We start from the raw sequence: 19,521 nt of genomic DNA on the forward strand, positions 1-19,521 counted from the left end.
CCACTGGTTATTGTGAGTATTTGAGGAGGGAAACAGTGAATAGATCTCTCTTGTGTTTGTGTGTGTGTGTGTTTCCCTCTTCCCTTCAAATAAGATAAATTTTTTTAAAAGACCCTAATTAATTTCCTATTACCCAAACAATAATATGATTAAATCCTACCGTATTCATTAGTGTTGATTCAGAGTTTGCAACCAAAACGAAGACATCAGCATCTAAGCAAAATTTATCAATCCAGCTATCCAGTTCTGTAGTGACATCTGTGCCTGGGCTAATGGAAGTCAAACAAAAACTGTATTATATGACATTTTTAGAGAGAAAATTTGGGTTACAGAAATTTTTAATTTTTATATATTATTTGAAACCTGAAGGATAGGATTTCTGCCAGTCATTCATATGACTCCTAGGAAATTTTTAACCCAGTGATTTTTGACAAAACAGGTTATATGATCAATTTTCAATCTTTTTTATCTTTATGTTTTGAAAGGTTGGCCGGCGCCGTGGCTCAATAGGCTAATCCTCTGCCTTGCGGCGCCGGCACACCAGGTTCTAGTCCCGGTCGGGGCTCCAGATTCTGTCCCGGTTGCCCCTCTTCCAGGCCAGCTCTCTGCTGTGGCCCAGGGAAGGCAGTGGAGGATGGCCCAAGTGCTTGGGCCCTGCACCCCATGGGAGACCAGAAGCACCTGGCTCCTGCCTTCGGATCAGCGCAGTGCGCCGGCCGCGGCGGCCATTGGAGGGTGAACCAACGGCAAAGGAAGACCTTTCTCTCTGTCTCTCTCTCACTGTCCACTCTGCTTGTCCCCCCCAAAAATTAAAAAATAAAAAATAAAAAATGAAAGACTGAAAAACTGAAGCATAAAACAAGCCAGACTAACAGATAATCAAAAATGGTGCTATTAGCCATGTCCAGTACAGCTCAGAAATTTGAGTGCTTATAAACACAAATAGTAAAATACAATACCCTCTGAGAGATATAAATTCAATACACCACTTAAGCTGTAAAAATAGTAGTGAAGTCCTGTCATCTGCATAGGAGACATGGATTGCATTCCTGGCTCCTGCCAACAAGCTGTCTAGGTCCTGGCCACTATGAGCAACCGAAGAACAAACCACCAGGTAACAGCTGCTGTCTCTATGTCTCTCAAATTTGAATAGAAATTTATTTTTCTAAATTGCAGTGAAGAATATGCCAACTGTCTATCCTAACATCGACGCAATATGGCCATGAAATAAACTAATCACTAGTCATTGATATATTTAAACCAAATATTTTTATTTTGCAAGCATCTTCTCTCTCATCTGAGCTATTTCTATTGATTACTTAAAACTCTTCCTATTAAAAGGAAAGTTTATTATCAAAAACAAATGGTTTCCATAGAACATTGAAATTTTAACTGAACATAATGGCACACCAGAATTTTTTAAAATCACTCAAGTATTTTTTGTTCATGATATTGCTTAATTAAGCATTAGATTCACAGGATAATTTTTAAACATAATAAACAAAAAGTAACCAAAAGCAATGAAAAAGAATTCCAAAAGCATTCTATTAATTTGGAAGGCAGTTATAGAGAGGGAGAAACAGAGACAGAGGTCTTCCATCTCCTGGTTCACTCCCAGCTGGCCGCAACAGCCAGCTCTGGGCCAGGCCAAAGCCAGGAGCATCAACCAAGTCTCCTACCCAGGTGGCAGAGGCCCAAACACTTGAGGGTATCTTACTGCTTTTCCTAGGCCATTAGCAGGGAGCTGAACCGGAAGTGGAACAGCCAGGACACCAACAAGTACCCATATGGGATACTGGTATCACAAGTGGTGGCTTTACCTGCTACGCCACAATACCACCTCAATTCTATTAACTCTTAAAAGACAAAATGGTACATTAATTGTCCATCAAAGTTATTTGGGGAAACTTTCTCAAGAACTCATTCACTTGGGGCCGGCGCTCTGACATAGCAGGTTAAGCCACCGCCAGTTCTCATCCAGGCTGCTCTACTTCCAGTCCAGCTCTCTGTTATAGCCTGGGAAAGCAATAGAAGATGGCCCAAGTCCTTGGGCCCCTGCATCTGTGTGGGAGACTTGGAAGAAGCTCCTGGCTCCTGGCTTCGGATCAGTGCAGCTCTGGCCATCGTGGCCAGTTGGGGAATGAACCAGTGGATGGAAGACCTCTCTCACTTTGCCTCTCCTTCTCTGTCTCTTTCAAGTAAATAAATATTTTTTTTTGAAAAATAGAATTCATTCATTAATGGTTAAGAAAAATATCTATTTATGAGGGCATTCATTTGGTCTAAGGGTTATGATTCCTGCATCTCCTAGCTCTACTCCCAACTCAGCTTCCTGTTAATGCCCATTCTGGGAGGCAGCAGCTGATGGTTCAAGTAGTTGGGTCTCTGCTACCCACTTGGGACACCTAGATTGAGTTCCTAGTTCCCAGCTTCAGCCTGACCCAGTCCCAGCTATGCAGACATTTGAAGAGTAAATTGGTGAGCTGAGGTTCTCATGTACATGCACTCTCTGTCTCTATCAAATAAACATTTTTTAAAAAAGAAAATTATCTAAAGTTACTTCTGTATAAATTACTTTAAAATGCTTAGTATTATCTAAATATGCAATTTCTAATACTGAGTCACTTATCCAAAACACAAAATTAGTATAAAGAAACTTCAAAAATGGCTCTCTAAAATTTCTTGTAATTAAATTATATGAATAGTTGGCAGTTTTATATAACTAATTAAAAGACAAACACCAACAATTTCAAAAGAGAAAAGAACAGCAATACAACATCTTAGATTTTTATGTAGTATGCATTAAAGTAAGTAGCATCATGCTATTAAAAAAACTTTTAACAAGGGAAACCACAATTCACATGTAATTTTACCTGTCTACTAAAACCAGGTCATCTCTCAAGAGGGCACATTTTGCCTTTGGCCAAAACACATGTACAAGACAGCCAGCTTTCAAGTCCTTGTCCATATGAAGGGCATGGGCCAGTTGATTTACTGTCTAAAGCAAAGAAAAATATAAAAAAATCTACTTGCAATAAAATGTAATAAAAATTAAAATACAATTTGGTACATTGTTTTAAAAAATGTACAAAAGGTAGAACTTTAAACAGTTTGAAATAAAACTACCTGAGCAATCTTGAGAAACCCAAGTTTTTAAATTATCAAATAGAAAAAAAGATCCATTAAAACAGCATACTCATTCTCTGCAAAATTAATCAGAGTTGGAAATATTATAAATATCCAACAACTCTAGTAATGGAATCTTATGCAATTCATAAAATTCCTATTTATTTTGTGAAGTATGTGAGTTTGAGTCTGTTCTCTTTGGCATTTGTAATTTCTGGCTCTTCTGTAATGAATGTGTGTTGCTGAGTAATATGGGAAAAATAGCATTATTAGAGGAAATGTCATTATTGAAATAGGTTTAAGTTAAATAGATTTAAAAGCCCCAAAGGAATAAGTGGAGGCAACACAGGATGTCAGTGCATACTCTTCTTTTTTCTTATTTTAAATTTTTAAAATTTACTTATTTTACTTGAAAGACAGACACAGAGAAAGAGAGAGAGGGAGGAAGACAGAGGGAGGGAGAGGGAGGGAGAGAGAGAAGCAGCCAGGAGCTTCTTCCAAGTCTCCCAGGGATTTGGGCCATCTTCTACTGCTTTCTCAGGCCACAGCAGAGAGCTGGATCAGAAGTGGAGCAGCCAGGACTTGAACTGGCGCCCAAATGGGATGCGGGCACTGCAGGTGATAGCTTTACCCGCTATGCCACAATGCCAGCCCCAAGATTTGTTATTTATTTGAAAGTCAGAGAGAGAGAGGGAGAGACAGAGAGAGATATCCATCTGGCAGTTCACTCCCAAATGGCTGCAACAGCAGGGACTGGGCCAAGCCAAAGCCAGGAGCCCAGAACTCCCATCTGGGTCTCGCACATTTGAGTGCAGAAGCCCAAGCACTTGGGCCATCTTCCACTGCTTTCCTAGGCATGTTAGCAGAAACTGGTTTAGAAGCAGAACAGCCAAGAATCAAATTGGCATCCATATACAGGTTGCAGGTAGTGGTTTAATCCACTCCACCACAACGCTGACCCCAATTTACTCAATTCCAAATGAAAGGTTTTTCTCAACATGTGATTCTCTAGTCACACAAATCTAATTGAAACTAATGACTGCTTTTTCTTTCCACCTAATTTCCTAAAATATCTATTTTTCTTAGGATGACATATGATATACATTAATTTCTGAAATTAATGTATTCATTTAATACATTTCATGTGTATATTAACTGCACAATATATTCAGAGGGTTTAGTAACTAACTCAAGGAAAGGGCATCAGCACACAGACCTCTACAACTTCTATGGTTCATCTGCGATTCTGCATCAAATTTTAAGGGAACATCGGTTTTCAAGTAGGCACAATAGTCCTGATTAGGGCTGAAGTAAATTTTCATGAAGATAATGTTCAGTAGGTTTTTTGGGGTATTTTGTTTTGCTAGCTTTAGTAATCATTTTTATAGGTTTGCAAACTTGCAATGAGGGATCAATGTTATGGTATAGCATATTAACATGTCACCTGAGACACCAGCATCCCTTACAAGCACAGGTTCAAGTTCCACCTGCTATACTTCCCTAGCAGCTCTCTGCTAATATATCTGGGAAAGCAGCTAAAGATGACCCAAGTGCTTGGGCCCCTGCCACCCATGTGGCACACTCCCATATGGAGTTCCAGTCTTCTGGCTTTGGCCTGGCCCAGAGACCTGGATGAAGCTCCTGGTTCCAGCCTGGCCCAGTGCTGGCCATTGCAGCCATCTGGGGAGTGAACCAAAGGATGGAAGATTTCTACCTCTGTCTCTCCCACTCTGTCTGTAACTCTGCCTTTCAAATAAATAAATCTTTTTTAAAAAGCTAACAAATTGATAACAGACCTATGTTTTTTTTAAAGATTATTATCTGGGGCTGGCACTGTGACACAGGTTAATCCTAGCCTGCAGTGCCAGCATCCATATGGGTGTCAGTTTGAGTCCCAGCTGCTCCTCTTCTGATCCAGTTCTCCGCTGTGGCCTAGGAAAGCAGTGGAAGATGGCACAAGTCCTTGGGCCCCTGCACCCATGTGGGAGATCTGGAGGAAGCTCCTGGCTCTCGGCTCTGGCTGTTGCAGCCATTTCAACCAGTGGATGGAAGACCTTTCTCTCCGTCTCTTCCTCTCACCGTCTGTAACTCTACCTCTCAAATAAATAAAACTTTTGAAAAAAAGATTATCTATTGGACATGAACAGACGCCAATATGATGCCAGTGTCCCAGGCACTCACTTTAACCACTATACCATAATGCTGGCCCCCGATTCACTGGATTTGAGTCCTGCCTGTTGTTGCCTTGGCAATGCCAGACTTAATGATCTTCATAGACCTTTTATGGCCTGAAGGCTGGACATTCCCCACCCCTGGAAAAGTTTGAAACACACTTTCTTAAATATTATCTAATATTTTCTCATAACTAATCTGATATACAAAAACCAGACCCATGACTTCATCAACAAACCCTGAAATGGCATGGGTCTTCAAATACTGAACTTCTTTGTTCATAGCAGAGATTTTGACATAAGATATTAGTGACCATGGGGCCAGCACTGTGGTATAGTGGGTAAAGCTGTCGCTTGCAGTGCCAACATCCCATATGGGCACCAGTTCGAGTCCCAGCTGCTCCACTTCCAATCCAGCTCTCTGCTATGGCCTGGGAAAGCAGAAGATGGCCCAAGTTCTTGGGCCCCTGCACCTACATGGGAGACCCAGAGGAAGCTCCTGGCTCCTAGCTTTGGATCAGAGAAGCTCCGGCTGTTGCAGCCAACTGGGGAGTGAACCAGCAGATGGAAGACACTCTCTGCCTCTCCTCTCTCTAACTCTGACTTTCAAAGAAATAAATAAATTAAAAAAAAAAAAAGATATAGTGACCATAAGAAACAGTGCCTTTACCAACTACTTTTGTTCCAGAATCAACATCTTACATCCTAATTTTTGTTCCTTTCTATTTATTTATTTTGGTTGAAGGAGTACAGTGGCACTGAATTTTTGAAATTTTTGAAAGTAGGAGACTACCATTAGCCCTTATTTAATAAAGCTGTAACATTTATTCATTAACATTTTCAGTGAATACTGAGGTAAAACACTGTTTCTAGAAACAGATATCTATCAAAACAGATTCCATCAACTAATGTTTTAAACAAAGTTTTCTTATAAAAGACAAATTTTAGATTAAATGGAAACAATATACCAACAGTGCTCTTCTCATTGGAAGGTTTAAAAAAGTTTTATTCTAATAAACTTTTATTTTAAGTACAGGTTTTATTCAAATAATTTAGCTCTGAAGCAAAACAATTTAAGATCTTAAAATATTCACAATGGCTTTGAAAGTTACAAATAGAAATAATAGCTATTCCATTTCTCTAACAATATAGACATTGAATAAAAATGTTTTTAAAAAACAAATTAAGGACGTTATTTCAAGGACATTCTATGGCTAACGGTTAACTATTGTACCTTCACACTCTTTTTTTCATCTGATCCTTCTGTCATAAGATAAGCTTTATCTCCATCAGTTCCTTCAACACTCAGGAAGCAGTTGGTTGTATGTCCAATTCCACTAGGGAGAACTTTATCCCACAGCATTGCATTGATAACGGAGCTCTTCCCACTGCTTGTCCTGAAGAATAAGCAAAATCAGGAAAAACAAGGGTAAAAAAATTGTTTTCAAAAAGTCTCAGGCCAACTTTTTCAAATTTCTAATTTTGTTAAAAATTTCATCAGATTGCATTTTTAATGAAAAGGTGGATAACCTGACTTACCCAAATATCAAAATGCATCCATACAGGGTCCGGGGAAAAAAAACCTACAGGAAAATAAACCTCACCTTTCCCACATAGCTATTCTTGACTTTTCTTTCTTGCTTCTTATGGCAATTTCAAATCGCAAGTAAAAATTCTGGAACACTCCTTCCATCACAAGACAGGATCTAATGTCACATCTCCTTAAATCAGGGCTGGTCTGTGTCTGTTTCACCAAAAATTTATAAGCAACAAGACTGCCACTGTCTTGTTCATTGAACCATATGCACTTGGAGCCTTGACAAGTAACAAGTCCAATTACCCTGAGTCTGTTGTGTTTCAAGGAAGTGTGGCTAAATGGAGAGGCCTGGGGAGGTGTAGGGTTGACAATCCTAGTCTTCAAGTTATCCCTGCCTAGGTTCCAGGTACATGAGCGAAGATTTCACATGATTCATTCCCTCAGTTGCTAAGCCACTCACAACAGCTATATCTTCTCAGCTGAGGTTCCAAATATCTTGGAGTAAAAACAAGACATCCCTGATATACACCGTCTGAATTTTTGACTCACAGAATCAGTGACCATCATGAAATGGCTGTTTTTAAGTTGCTAAGTTCTGGATCATTTGTTATACAATCATAGTAAGCCTTTTGCTTCTTTGCAAACACAGCATCTTATCTTTATGGTATGTGACTCACCTTTTCCCAGGGAGCCATCTTGCCTTAATCATCTCAACATTGACTTTCATTGCCATTATGACGTCTTTAAAGACACCTATGAGCTCCCTTAAAATTAATCCTTCCAGTCCTTGGAGAGAAGCCTGCTGTAGCAGTCTTGATCCTCTAGAGTGGCTTCAGTCTCCCTACCCTGTATCAGAATTATCTGGGGAGTCCACTAATGATGCAGATACCTCAGGTGAATCTACAGATGACTCTAAAGACTAAAAGAGAGATGCTGAGTGATAATACTAAAATTTTAGACACTCTGCCTTTCCAAAACATTTTCAAAAAACCAACAACCTTTCTATTCTACTCATAATCAACACAAAATACTTCTGTATTTTCCCCACACACACCAAGCAATTCTTCAGCAGACATCTACTGGTATCCTATAATTGATTTCTATTTTTTCTTTCAATTATTTATTTGAAAGGTATATTTACAGAGAGATAGGGAGACAGAGGGGCTGGCACTATGGCTTAGCGGGTAAAGTGCCAGCATCCCACATGGGCACCTGTTCAAGTCCCAGCTGCTCCACTTCCGATCCAGTTCTCTGCTATGGCCTAGGGAAGCAATGGAAGATGGCCCAAGTTCTTGGGCCCTTGCATCCACGTGCGAGACCTGGAAGAATCTCCTGATTCTTAGCTGTGGATCAGCACAGCTCCTGCCATGTGGCCATCTGGAGAATGAACCAGAGGATGGAAGACCTCTAAGTCTGCTTTTCAAATAAATAAATAAATCTTTAATAATAAAAAAAAAAAAGAAAGAAAGAAAGAAAGAAAAAGAAAGGGAGACAGAGATCTTCCATCCAATGGTTTAATCCCAAATGGCCGCAACCACCAGGGTTGGGCAAGGCTGAAGCCAGAAGCCAGTAGTTTCTTCTGGGTCTCCCACATAGGTGGCAGGGACCCAAGCATATGGGCCATCTGCTGCTACTTTAGCACATTAGTAAGGAGCTACACTTGAACCAGCATCCATATGGGATACTGGTGTCACAGGTGGAGGCTTAACCCACACCAATGGGCCTGTCAATTCATTTCTGATAACACTTGGAGATAGTGTTAGATACCATAAGCCTTGGGCTTAGTCCCACAAGGCTCTCCAACTTTAAGTTTAGATTGTGATCTGTGCTTCTGACCAACCAGTAGAAATTGGGGTTCCCACAAATCCTCTTCCTTGAGTCCAGTAATTTGCTAAAATGGCTCACAGAATTCAGAAAAACATTTTACTTAAATTTACTGGTTTCTTATAAAGGATATTATAAAGATGTTGAAAGGACAGATGAAGAGATAAAAAGAAAATAATAGGGTGGGATGTACCTAAGCATTCTGCGTTCTCTCTCCCACACTACCCTCCTAGCACTTCCTCTTGGTTAGCAACTGGAAGTACATCAGTCTTGATGTTCAAGAGTTTATACAGGGCTTTACCTCTATCTTTCCCCACCCTGCTTCCTGGAAGTTGGTAGGTGGGGCTCACAACCTCAAAGTTCCAACCCTCTTATCACTTCATCTTTCTGTTCAGTGGCTCTGTCCTGAGGCCATCAAGTACCCACTCTAAGTCAAATGATTAGCATAAACTCAGATTTTTTTTTTTTTTTTTTTTTTTTATTTTTTGACAGGCAGAGTGGACAGTGAGAGAGAGAGACAGAGAGAGAAATGTCTTCCTTTTGCCGTTGGTTCACCCTCCAATGGCCGCCGCTGCAGCCGGCGCACCGCGCTGATCCGATGGCAGGAGCCAGGATCCAGGTGCTTTTCCTGGTCTCCCATGGGGTGCAGGGCCCAAGCACCTGGGCCATCCTCCACTGCACTCCCTGGCCATAGCAGAGAGCTGGCCTGGAAGAGGGGCAACCGGGACAGAATCCGGCGCCCCGACCGGGACTAGAACCCGGTGTGCCGGCGCCGCAAGGTGGAGGATTAGCCTATTGAGCCACGGCGCCGGCCATAAACTCAGATTTTAACAAAAGGATTGGTAGCTGCTTGGCTTCCAATCCAGCTCTTTAATATGCCTGGGAAAGCAATGGAAGATGGTCCAGCTGCTTGGGCCCTATCACCCACATGGGAGATCAGGACAAAGTTCAGGCTCCTGACCCAGCGCCAGCTATGGAGGTCATCTGAGCAATGAACCAGTAATGAACCAGTAGAAGGAAGATCTCTTTTTTTCTCTTTGTCATTGTACCTTTCAAATAAATAAATCTAATCATAAGGGGCAGGAGCTGTAGTGTAGAGGGTGAAGCTGCTGCCTGCAGTGCCGGCAACCCATATGGATGCCAGTTCAAGTCCCGGCTGCTCCACTTCTGATCCTGCTCTCTGCTATGGCTCTGGAAAGCAGTAGAAGATGGCCCAAGTCCTTAGGTCCATGCACCCACATGGAAGACCCGGAAGAAGCTCCTGGCTCCTGGCTTCAGATCGGCCCAGCTCTGACCATTGCGGACACTTAGGGAGTGAACCAGTGGATGGAAGATATTTCTCTCTGTGACTCTACCAAATAAATAAATAAATAAATGTTTCAAAAAAAAAAAAAAAAAAGACAAGTAACAAAAAATACTCCTATAACTTAAGAAATTCCAAGGGTTTTAGGCACTCTGTGACAGGAAAAGGAATAAGGATTTCTTTTTTCACAATACCAATGCTTCATAATTTTCCTTTTATCTATCTGGCATCTATATTCCATAGACAGTTCCCTCTTCCTCTTTCCAGTCTTGTTATTCTTTTTTCATTCATATAGCCTCTCCTTGAATCATCTCATCAGCTCCTATTATCTCAATAACCAACACAAGTCAATGATGACTAAATTTTCAGAATTCTCCTTAGTTCCAGTTTCACATACCCAACTGCCCTTTTGATAATTCTACTCTAATGCCTAATGGATATCACAGATGCACACCTAAATCATCAAAAACCAAACTCTTTACTTATCTTCCACAAACCCATGGCAATGAAAGGCTCTCAGTCAACAGCCAAGGAATGTTGATTCTTATCTTCCTGAGATAATTATCAGGCCAGCATAACATACTCTTTTTTATTAACTCCTCTTCTCCAAGTGCATAAGCTAAGCTCTTAAAAAATTTCTTGCCTACAGTAATGCAATTGTTTCCTACCTCGTGTTCTAATTCAATCCATCCTACCCCAGGGACAGGTGTGGTGGCCCAGTGGGTTAAGCCAGAGCTTCCTATGCCAACATCCCATATCAGAGGACTGGTCCTAGCTACACCTCCCATCCAGCTTTCCATTAATGAGGCTAAGAAAGCAGCCGATTATGGCCCAAATGACTGGGCCCCTGCCATCCATGTGGGAGATAAGGATGGAGTTCCAGGATCCTGGCTTTGGCCTGGCGCAGTCCTGGCTGCTGTATCCAACTGAGGAGTGAATAGCTTCTTGGCCTTTTGGCTAAGATCAAGTGATCAAGTGTGTGTGCAATTGAGGAGCGAGCCAAGGGACTGAAGGTCTCTCTCTCTGCCCTTGTTTTTATTTATTTATTTATTTATTTATTTGAAAAACAGAGTTAGAGAGAGAGCTTCCATCTGCTGGTTCACTCCCCAAACAACAGCTGGGGTGGGGCCAGGCCCCAAGAGCTTCATCTGAGTCTCCTACATGGGTGCAAGGGCCCAAGCACTCGGGCCATCTTCCACTGTTTTCCCAGGCCATTAGCAGGGAGCTGGATCAGATGTGGAGCACCTGGGATATGAAATGGGACCTATATGGGATGCTGAGAGCATAGGCAGTGGTTTAATCCACTAAGCCACAAGGCTGGCCCTGGCCCTCCCTCTTTCAAATAAACAAATCTTTTAAAAAATCCCCTAGTATTTATGGTCATAATTGTAACACACAATCCTTTCATCATTATTTTTCAAAATAAAAGAATGCAGAATTCCTTCCATGATAAACAGGGTCCCTCAAAATCTGGCTCCTGTCATCAATTACAGTTCTACAAACACCTCATGGTCTTTCCCTTTCTATTTGTGGCTCTTTGCAAGGAATAGGCTTTTGGATCTTTTTCACAACCAAAACTAATACAGGATGCCTCTCAATTCAAGATGGAATTAAATCCTGAGAAAGCCATCCTAAATTGAAAATATATTTAATCCACCTGTCCTACCAACATCACAGGTTAGCAACACTGTTGAGTACCAGCTGTTCAACCCTGTGATCACACAGCTGATTGGGAGCTGCAGCTCACTGCCACTGCACGGGAGTACAGTATCACAGACTGCTAGCAAAGCAAAGACCTAAATTCAGAATTTGAGGTATAATTTCTGATAAATATATATTGGTTTTACACCAATGTAGAGAATGCAGAGTTAAGTCAAGCCACTGTAGGATGGGGAAGGGGCCTTCCACAGCTATTTCTCCTTCTCAGGTGGGGCAGCTGAGCCATCAGCTCTCCAGGAGGCCTCTTTCTACTCCTACTCCACCCTAATTTGAGGTGGAGGCTCTTCAGGCTCTATGAATGGCTCTAGAATAGTCAAATGAAAGAAGCAGACAATGAAAACAAACAGTGTAATAGTTCTGTGAAAAGTTTTGAAGGACACAAACTGTGCTTTAAGAGAGAATAACTGAGAAGGAATACTTTAGATAGTGGTCAGCGACTACTGTTGAGGTAGTAACATTAAGGAGAAAATCTGAAGAGTGAGAAGGAGCCAGACAAGGCAAAAAGAATTCTGAGGGGGCCAGCAATGTGGTGTAGTGAGTAGAACCACTGCCTGCAGTGCCAGCATCCCATATGCGTGCCAGTTCCAGTCCCAGCTGCTCCACTTCTGATCCAGCTCTCTGCTATGGCTTGTGGAAGCAGTAGAAAACTGTCCAAGTCCTTGGGCCCCTGTACCTATATGGGAAACTGGGAAAGAAGCTCTGGCTGTTGCGGTCATCTGGGGAGTGAACCAGTGGATGGAAGACCTCTCTGTCTCTGACATTCTGCCTTTCAAATAAATAAATCTTAAAGAAAAAAAAAATTCTAAGGTTTAGAAACTGCAAGTGCAAAAGCTCTAAGATGGGAAACAGCTTAGAAGGGCCATGAGTTTAGTTTAGTAAATGACTCTGTTGGTATACAGCACAGGATATTTGAGTCACCAACTACAGGCCCAGTCATTTGTGTTTATATCTCTAGTATTTAACAGACCATATAGCACACATGTAGTTAGCAAATGATGGTTAAAAGAATGAGTAGACTGGCACAGATCATTCTATCATTCTGGACAGTTAACACGGACATATGGCACATCCTACCTCAACATATAGATTCAGAATTCTTCCAGGAGGCATAACTAGTACTCAGTGTAAACTTTAAAAATTCACAAATTATGTTTATCAATTACCTATATTTCTATTCTTATAACTAGCCAAGAGCCAATTCTTAGAAGTAAATTCTCAAAAGGTGAAACTTTGTAGGAGAAAATCTGAGCAATCTGAAAGCACAGAGGCTGGCATGTCTTTGAAATTCTACATCTGGAAACAAAGGGACACTTCCACTGTGGGACTTCCCATGTACAAATTAACAGCAAACTCACATAGGTTTCCCTGCAGTTGATTTAGTATAGTAACAGTGAGAATAAAATAAAAATGTTGCTTTAAAATTTTAAAAAAATATATGGTGACCTTCACAAAACTTCACTTAAACCCAGGAGCTAAAATAAACAAAATATTTTATATACTACCAACTTTAATATCCAACACAGGTAGAAACTGTTATGGAAGGAAAAGGGAAGAATATAAATTGCTGAAACATCAGACACACAGCTGGGGATATGATGAAGAAACACTGACTTCTGAAAACTAATCTTAGAAGAAATAATACAGGATTACCTGCCAAAAAATGCCACTTTCATGTGTCTCCGGGATAGCACCTCACCAATGATGGAAAGCTTGTTTTTGTAACTCTGTATTTCAACCAGATCATCCTCAGCGGCTATTCGATCAAGTTCTGGATTCTTATATGTTGCTGAAAAATTGAAATGGTATTAGAAAAAGTGGTATCAATTTATAATAAGTTAATTACAAGATATTTAAGATTGTATATATTGCCTTTGTTCTAAAATAAAAATGACAGGGACTGGCACTATAGCACTGCAGGTTAAGCCACCACTTGTTACACTGGCATTCCGTATGGGAGTCCTGATTCAAGTCTCCGTTACTCTGTTTTGGATCTAGCTTCCTATTAATGCACCTGGGAAGAAAGCAGAAGATGGCTCAAACATTTGGGCCCCTGCAACTCATGTATGACACCAGAATGAAGATCCTGGCTGCTGCCTTCAGCCTCACCTAGCTCTCACTATTGCAGCCATTTGGAGGAATGAACCAGTAGATGGAAGATCTCTCCCTCTGTAATTGTCAAATAATATTTAAAATACATAAGTATAGGCCAGCACCACAGCTCACTTGGCTAATCCTCCACCTGCAGCGCCGGCACCCCAGGTTCTAGTCCCGGTTGGGGCGCCGGATTCTGCTCCTCTTCCAGTCTAGCTCTCTGCTGTGGCCCAGGAAGGCAGTCGGGGATGGCCCAAGTGTTTGGGCCCTGCACTCGCATGAGAGACCAGGAGGAAGCACCTGGCTCCTGGCTTCAGATTGGCACAGTGCGCCGGCCATAGCGGCCGTTTTGGGGGTGAACCAATGGAAGGAAGACCTTTCTTTCTGTCTCTCTCTCTCTAACTCTGCCTGTCAAAAAAAATACAAAAGTATAAACCTTCTTAAAAAATGAAATAAAAATTAAAATGCCCACAACAGAGCCGGCATTATGGTGCAGCAAACTAAGCTGCTGCCTGCAATGCTGGCATCCCATATGGAGCACCAGTTTGAGTCCTGACTGCTCTGCTTCAGATCCAGCTCCCTGCTAATGTGCCTGGGAAAGTAGCAGCAGATGGTCGAAGTGCTTAGGTCCCTATCACTGACGTGGGAGACCTGAATGGATCTCTGGACTCCTGGCTTCAGCCTGGACCAGCCCCAGATATTGAGGCCATTTGGGGAATAAATTAGATACCAGAGATCTCTTTTTCTCTTACCCTCTCCACTTCAAATAATTTAATAAATTTTTAGGAAAAAAATACACCCATAGCATCTGAATATTTGGTAAAACATAAATGCCCTATGGCAGTGATTCATAAAAATCCCACCCTGAAGAATTTCAAAAATACTGAAAATTTTAAGGCCCTAGTCAAAAAAGAATTTATTTTTTCAAGCTAGTGTTACTCAACACTTTAAAAAATTATTTTTGGGGCTGGCGCTGTGGTGTAGTGGGTAAAGCTGCCACTTGCAGTGCCGGCATCCCTTATGAGAAGACAGTTGGAGTCCTGGTTGTTAAACTTCTGATCCAGCTCTCTACTATGCCCTGGGAAAGCAGAAGATGTCTCAAGTCCTTGGGCCCCTGTACTCATGTGAGAGACTAGGAGAAATTCCTGGCTTCGTATAGGTGCAGCTCTGGCTGTTGCAGCCAACTGGAATGTGAACATGTGGATGGAAGATCTCTCTCTCTCTAACTCTACCTCTCCTTCTCTCTCTGTGTAACTCTGACTTTCAAATAAATAAATGAATCTTTAAACAATTTATTTTCATTTTATTTGAAAGGCAAAGAGACAGAGACACGAAAACAATCTTCCATCTGTTGGCTAATTCCCCAAAGGCCCACATTAGCCAGAGCTGAGCCAGGAACCCAGAACTGAATCCAGGTCTGACACATGGGTGACAGGAACCCAACTACTTGAGTCATCACCTATGGCCTCCCACGGTGCAGATTAGCAGGAAACTGGATCAGGTACAGAAGAGTTGGGTCCCCAGCAATATCTTAACTGTACCAAATACCCACCTCAAAAGGAAATTTATTTATCACCTTCTAAAAAAATACAAACTTTCCACCTGAGACAAAAAATGCTTTTATGACAAAAGGAAATAAGAACCTAATATCCAGCTATTATTGTTCCACCCTGGCCCACATGCTAAGAAACTGGCTGCTTGATACTGTGGAATTTTAATAGCAGCCCCTTAGAATTAAGATATGGTTCAAGATCTCCAAGCTAGGAAAAGACCTTACTACTTTTATCACATGTCTGCTTCCCACAGCACTGGAAAGAAATAGCACATTTAACAGAAAATAAGAGAATTATGGTTGTATCCTTCTCCTGTTAGGCTTAGGATAACCACCCACTCTAGCCCCAAGCTCCAAAAACAGAAGTAGCTTAAAGAGTCCAAACTTAAAAAGTGGAAGAATCTTTCAGTTTTGTTTATATTTCAGCAACAGAAGATAATCGGGCATTCACTTTCTTATCACTCCTTTTGTTTATTTAACATTTATTTGAAAGGTAGAGAGAGTTCTCTTTCACAGGTACATTCTCCAAATACCTGCAACATCCAAGGCTGGGTCAGGCCAAAGCCAGGAGCTGGAAACTCAATCTAGGGTTTCCCATGTGGGTGGCAGGGACTCAACTACTTGAGACCTCACCTGCTGCCTCCCAGAGTACACCTTAACAGGAAGTTGGAATTGGGAGCAGAGCCTAGACTAGAACTAGGCATCTTATATGTCTCAAGCAAGCAGCCTCTATAGCAAATGCCCTTCAGCTTATCGCTTCTTTTGAAAGTAAAGGGGTAGAGGTTCATTGGCTATCTCAATGGCCCTAATTAGAGACAAACACTGCCACTTAAAATTTGGGCCCTGCATTGTGGCTAGCAGGTTAAGCCTCTGCCTATGGTGCTGGCATCCCATATGGGTGCCAGTCTGTGTGCTGGCTGCTCCATTTCCAATCCAGCTCTCTGCTTATGGCCAGGGAAAGCACTGGAAGACAGCCCCACTGCTTGGGCCCTTGTATCCACATGGGAGACCCAGAGGAAGCCCCCGGCTCATTTTACATTTTTTCTAGTACATTAATATGTTACCAACAATTTGGTGAATAATGGAGAAACTTGTCTTGAAAGTCATTACTCACTTTTGTTTTTCATTTTATTTTTGCTCTTCGATATTCTTCTTATCTGCTTTGTCTCTTTCACATTTTTCTGATGTTTTAGAACCAGTAAAATCAAATTTGCCATTTCACTAACTCCTAGCACAGTGCTTATTTAATACACAGAAGATATTACATTTAACTTCATCTTAATTTCCTACCAATTTTTTTTAAAGATTAATTTTACTTGAAAGGCAGAGTTACAGAGAAAGAGAGGAAGAGACAAAGAGAAATCTTCCATCAGCTGGTTCACTCCACTTGGCAACGGCCAAGCTGGACCAGTCTGAAGCCCGGAGCTTCTTCCAGGTCTCCCACATGGGTGCAGGGGCCCAAGCACTTGGGCCACCTTCTGCTGCTTTCCCAGGCATATTAGCAAGTTGCTGGATCGGAAGTGGAGCAGCCAGAACAGGAACAGGCAGTGGCTTTACCCACTATGCAACAGTGCTGCATCCCCATCAATTTTTTTTAACAAAATTTTGTAAATGTTATGTGTTAGTTCAAATTCTTTCCAAAGTAGAAACTCAAAAATTCTACCAGTACTTTCTTTCTCATTCAGCAACAAAATCTGGAATTGTGTCAAGTTTGGTGCTAGGGACACAACCAGGCAAATCCCAGCTTTACAGGAATTCAAATCTAGCAATAGAAGGGTTAGGAAGAACAAGGAAACAAAAGTTTGATTCTGAGCAATGTGGCACAGTGGGTTAGGAACTAGTTCAAGCCCCAGCTGTTACACTTCTGATCCAACTTATGGACTAATGTGCCTGGGAAAGCAGCAGCGGATGGGCCAAGTACTTGGGCCCCTGGCACCCACACGGGAAACGCAGGAGACATTTCAGCAGCCTGACCTGTATATAGTCCAGTCCCAGCTATTGTGACCATTTGGGGAGTGAACCAGCAAATGGAAGATCTCACTCTGTCATTCTGCCTTTCAAATATATAAATAATTTTTTAAAAAAAAAAGTTGTTTTCTACCAACCTACCAAATATTTCCCCATTGTCACTTGAGAATTTTCCTGAATCCTTCCCTTTTCATTGTATACTTGCTGGACACACAATTTCAAGAGTTATCTACAGGGAAAGTATTGTGGCACAGCAGGTTAAGCCATCGCCTGCAATGCCAGACACATATGGGCACCTCTCTGTCACTCTTTCAAATAAAATAAATCTAAAAAAAAAAAAAAAAAAACTAAAATAACATTTCCTAGGAAGACATTCCTCTCCACCGTTGCCCATTGTTGCTATTTCAACTGTTTCAACAGTTACACTCAATTTATGAAAATTCCTTTTTGCCCTTTTCCTTCTGCAACTCAGCCTTACTTGAAAGATAGATCTGAGGTCTTGGCTTAGCTAAGCTGGAGAGACAAATATAATGGCTAACCGCAGGCTGCCTGAGTTTTTCATCTGAGCATTTTCTAGTTGTATAATCTTGGGTAACCTGCTTTACTTTTTCCTCATCCTGGTTTTTTTCATCTTTCAAGTGAGTATGATTACAATCTGTTTACTGATGACATGAGTAAACGAATTACTAATAAAATGCTAAAACAGTACTTTATTTAGAAGCATTTATTTCTTAGTTGTGATTAATAACATTTAATCTTCGTCTCTTGTAGGACAGAAATGGGTTTTCCTCATTCTGGTATCCCTCATACTGTTCACCATAGTGCCCTATATGTGTGTGCACCCAATAGCTACAGTTCAAAGAATAAAGTACCTTTATGTATTTTCACTAGTAGTCATTTTAAGAACTTAAGAACTAACCTTCAACAAAACGTGACCCTTCAGTAACAAACTCCAGTAACTGGTCGAAGATTGTAGTGATTGCCTTCTTAGCTAGCACAAAATGCTTCAGTGGAGATGCAGTTTCTGCCATTATGCTCCTAAAGGGAGAAACATAAAGTTAAAAAAGCACAAATTACAGAGTGATAATTACATGTAAATGATTAACACCGTCTAGGTCATTACCTCCCAAATGGAATAAATTAGGCAATTAAACTGCCAAAATATATTTAGGTAGTTGTTTTTCGGGGAGAAATGTTTTAGTCGGGCAATTAAAGACTACTATTCAAAGCCACTTCACTAAAATAAACGAAATTTGTTAGCCCAAGTTTCTACTTTATTTCCCTCTGGTGAATATGAAACTAATTGTGGTTGAAGTTGTGACTCCCAGTGAGTTTTAAGTACTTCAGGGAACTGAGCTACCAAGAAGCAAAGTTCGCAAACAATAACTAAGTTTCTCAACCTGGAGCTCTGTGAGGGTGGAAAGGGATATGCAGAGGAAAGACCCAGAATCCAAAATCACAAAGTAAAACTAACGTTTGGAAAGACATTTTCATCACAACAAAGCCGGAGACAAGGCTTACGCTTCCGGCCGCAGAACCAAAAACTTGGGTGAATGTTGAAGTTTTTCTGCCCCTGGCCGCTTCTCAGAAAAACACACACCAAGGACAAACCATTACGCCCCAGTCTAATCCTAGTCCGTGTGGAATGTGGCTCATGAAAAAGGCAGATCTTGCCAAGAGGGTCAAGAGAGGACGGCGCGAAGGGATAAGCGTGGGCTAAGCAGGGTGTGGGCAACGACCCGGTTCGGCCGGTGTGAACACCTACCTTGGGCAGAGGCCTTCCACGCCATACACACGGCCGCGGGAGCCTCGCCCGCAAGGTTCGGGGCCAGACCCCGCCGCCGCCCCACGCGCGCCGGCCCGGCCCGGCCCGCCGCCCTCACCACCACCCCCGGGCTCCAGCATCGTGGGCTCCGCGGGCCTGAGCCGGCCGCCGGCCCCGCTGGCCATCCGGTTCGCTCGCTCCCTTCCAGCAGGACGGCGGCGGCAGCGTCTCGTCACAGAGCGCTCCGCTCACGGCTCCCCGCCCCCTGTCCCCGGCCGCTCGAAGGTCACCCCGAGAGTCGCGAACCCGCCAGCGGTCGAAGCAGCTGACACTCACACGGTCCCAACTCCGACTGTCACTCAGCAACCACAGCTCGATCCAAGCTCTCAGGTTGCCTCATCCTCCCCAAAGAGGATATAAGCTAACTGGAGGCAGGAGGAGTGGCAAAAGGGCGGTCACTTCCGG

At 42.1% G+C, this 19,521-nt stretch overlaps 1 protein-coding gene across 3 annotated transcripts in view; it reads right to left on the reverse strand.

Moving 5' to 3' along the window:
- MFN1 (mitofusin 1) overlaps positions 1-19,521 on the reverse strand; it is a 47,392-nt gene extending 27,871 nt beyond the window's left edge. Inside the window, exons 1-6 of one of the 3 annotated variants that reach the window (XM_008266537.4) lie at positions 19,393-19,521; positions 18,211-18,329; positions 13,331-13,466; positions 6,532-6,694; positions 2,874-2,998; positions 161-269 (exon numbers count right to left, since the gene is read on the reverse strand). In XM_008266537.4, the coding sequence (XP_008264759.1) occupies positions 161-269; positions 2,874-2,998; positions 6,532-6,694; positions 13,331-13,466; positions 18,211-18,322 (645 nt within the window). In that variant the 5' untranslated portion in view covers positions 18,323-18,329; positions 19,393-19,521. Of the gene's footprint in view, positions 1-160; positions 270-2,873; positions 2,999-6,531; positions 6,695-13,330; positions 13,467-18,210; positions 18,330-19,056; positions 19,324-19,362 lie in introns of those variants that run through there. The other 2 variants (XM_070072480.1, XM_002716333.5) reach the window with 2 other exon arrangements.

Source organism: Oryctolagus cuniculus, chromosome 4 (genome assembly GCF_964237555.1).
Source record: "Oryctolagus cuniculus chromosome 4, mOryCun1.1, whole genome shotgun sequence".
Classification (NCBI taxonomy): Eukaryota; Metazoa; Chordata; class Mammalia; order Lagomorpha; family Leporidae; genus Oryctolagus; species Oryctolagus cuniculus.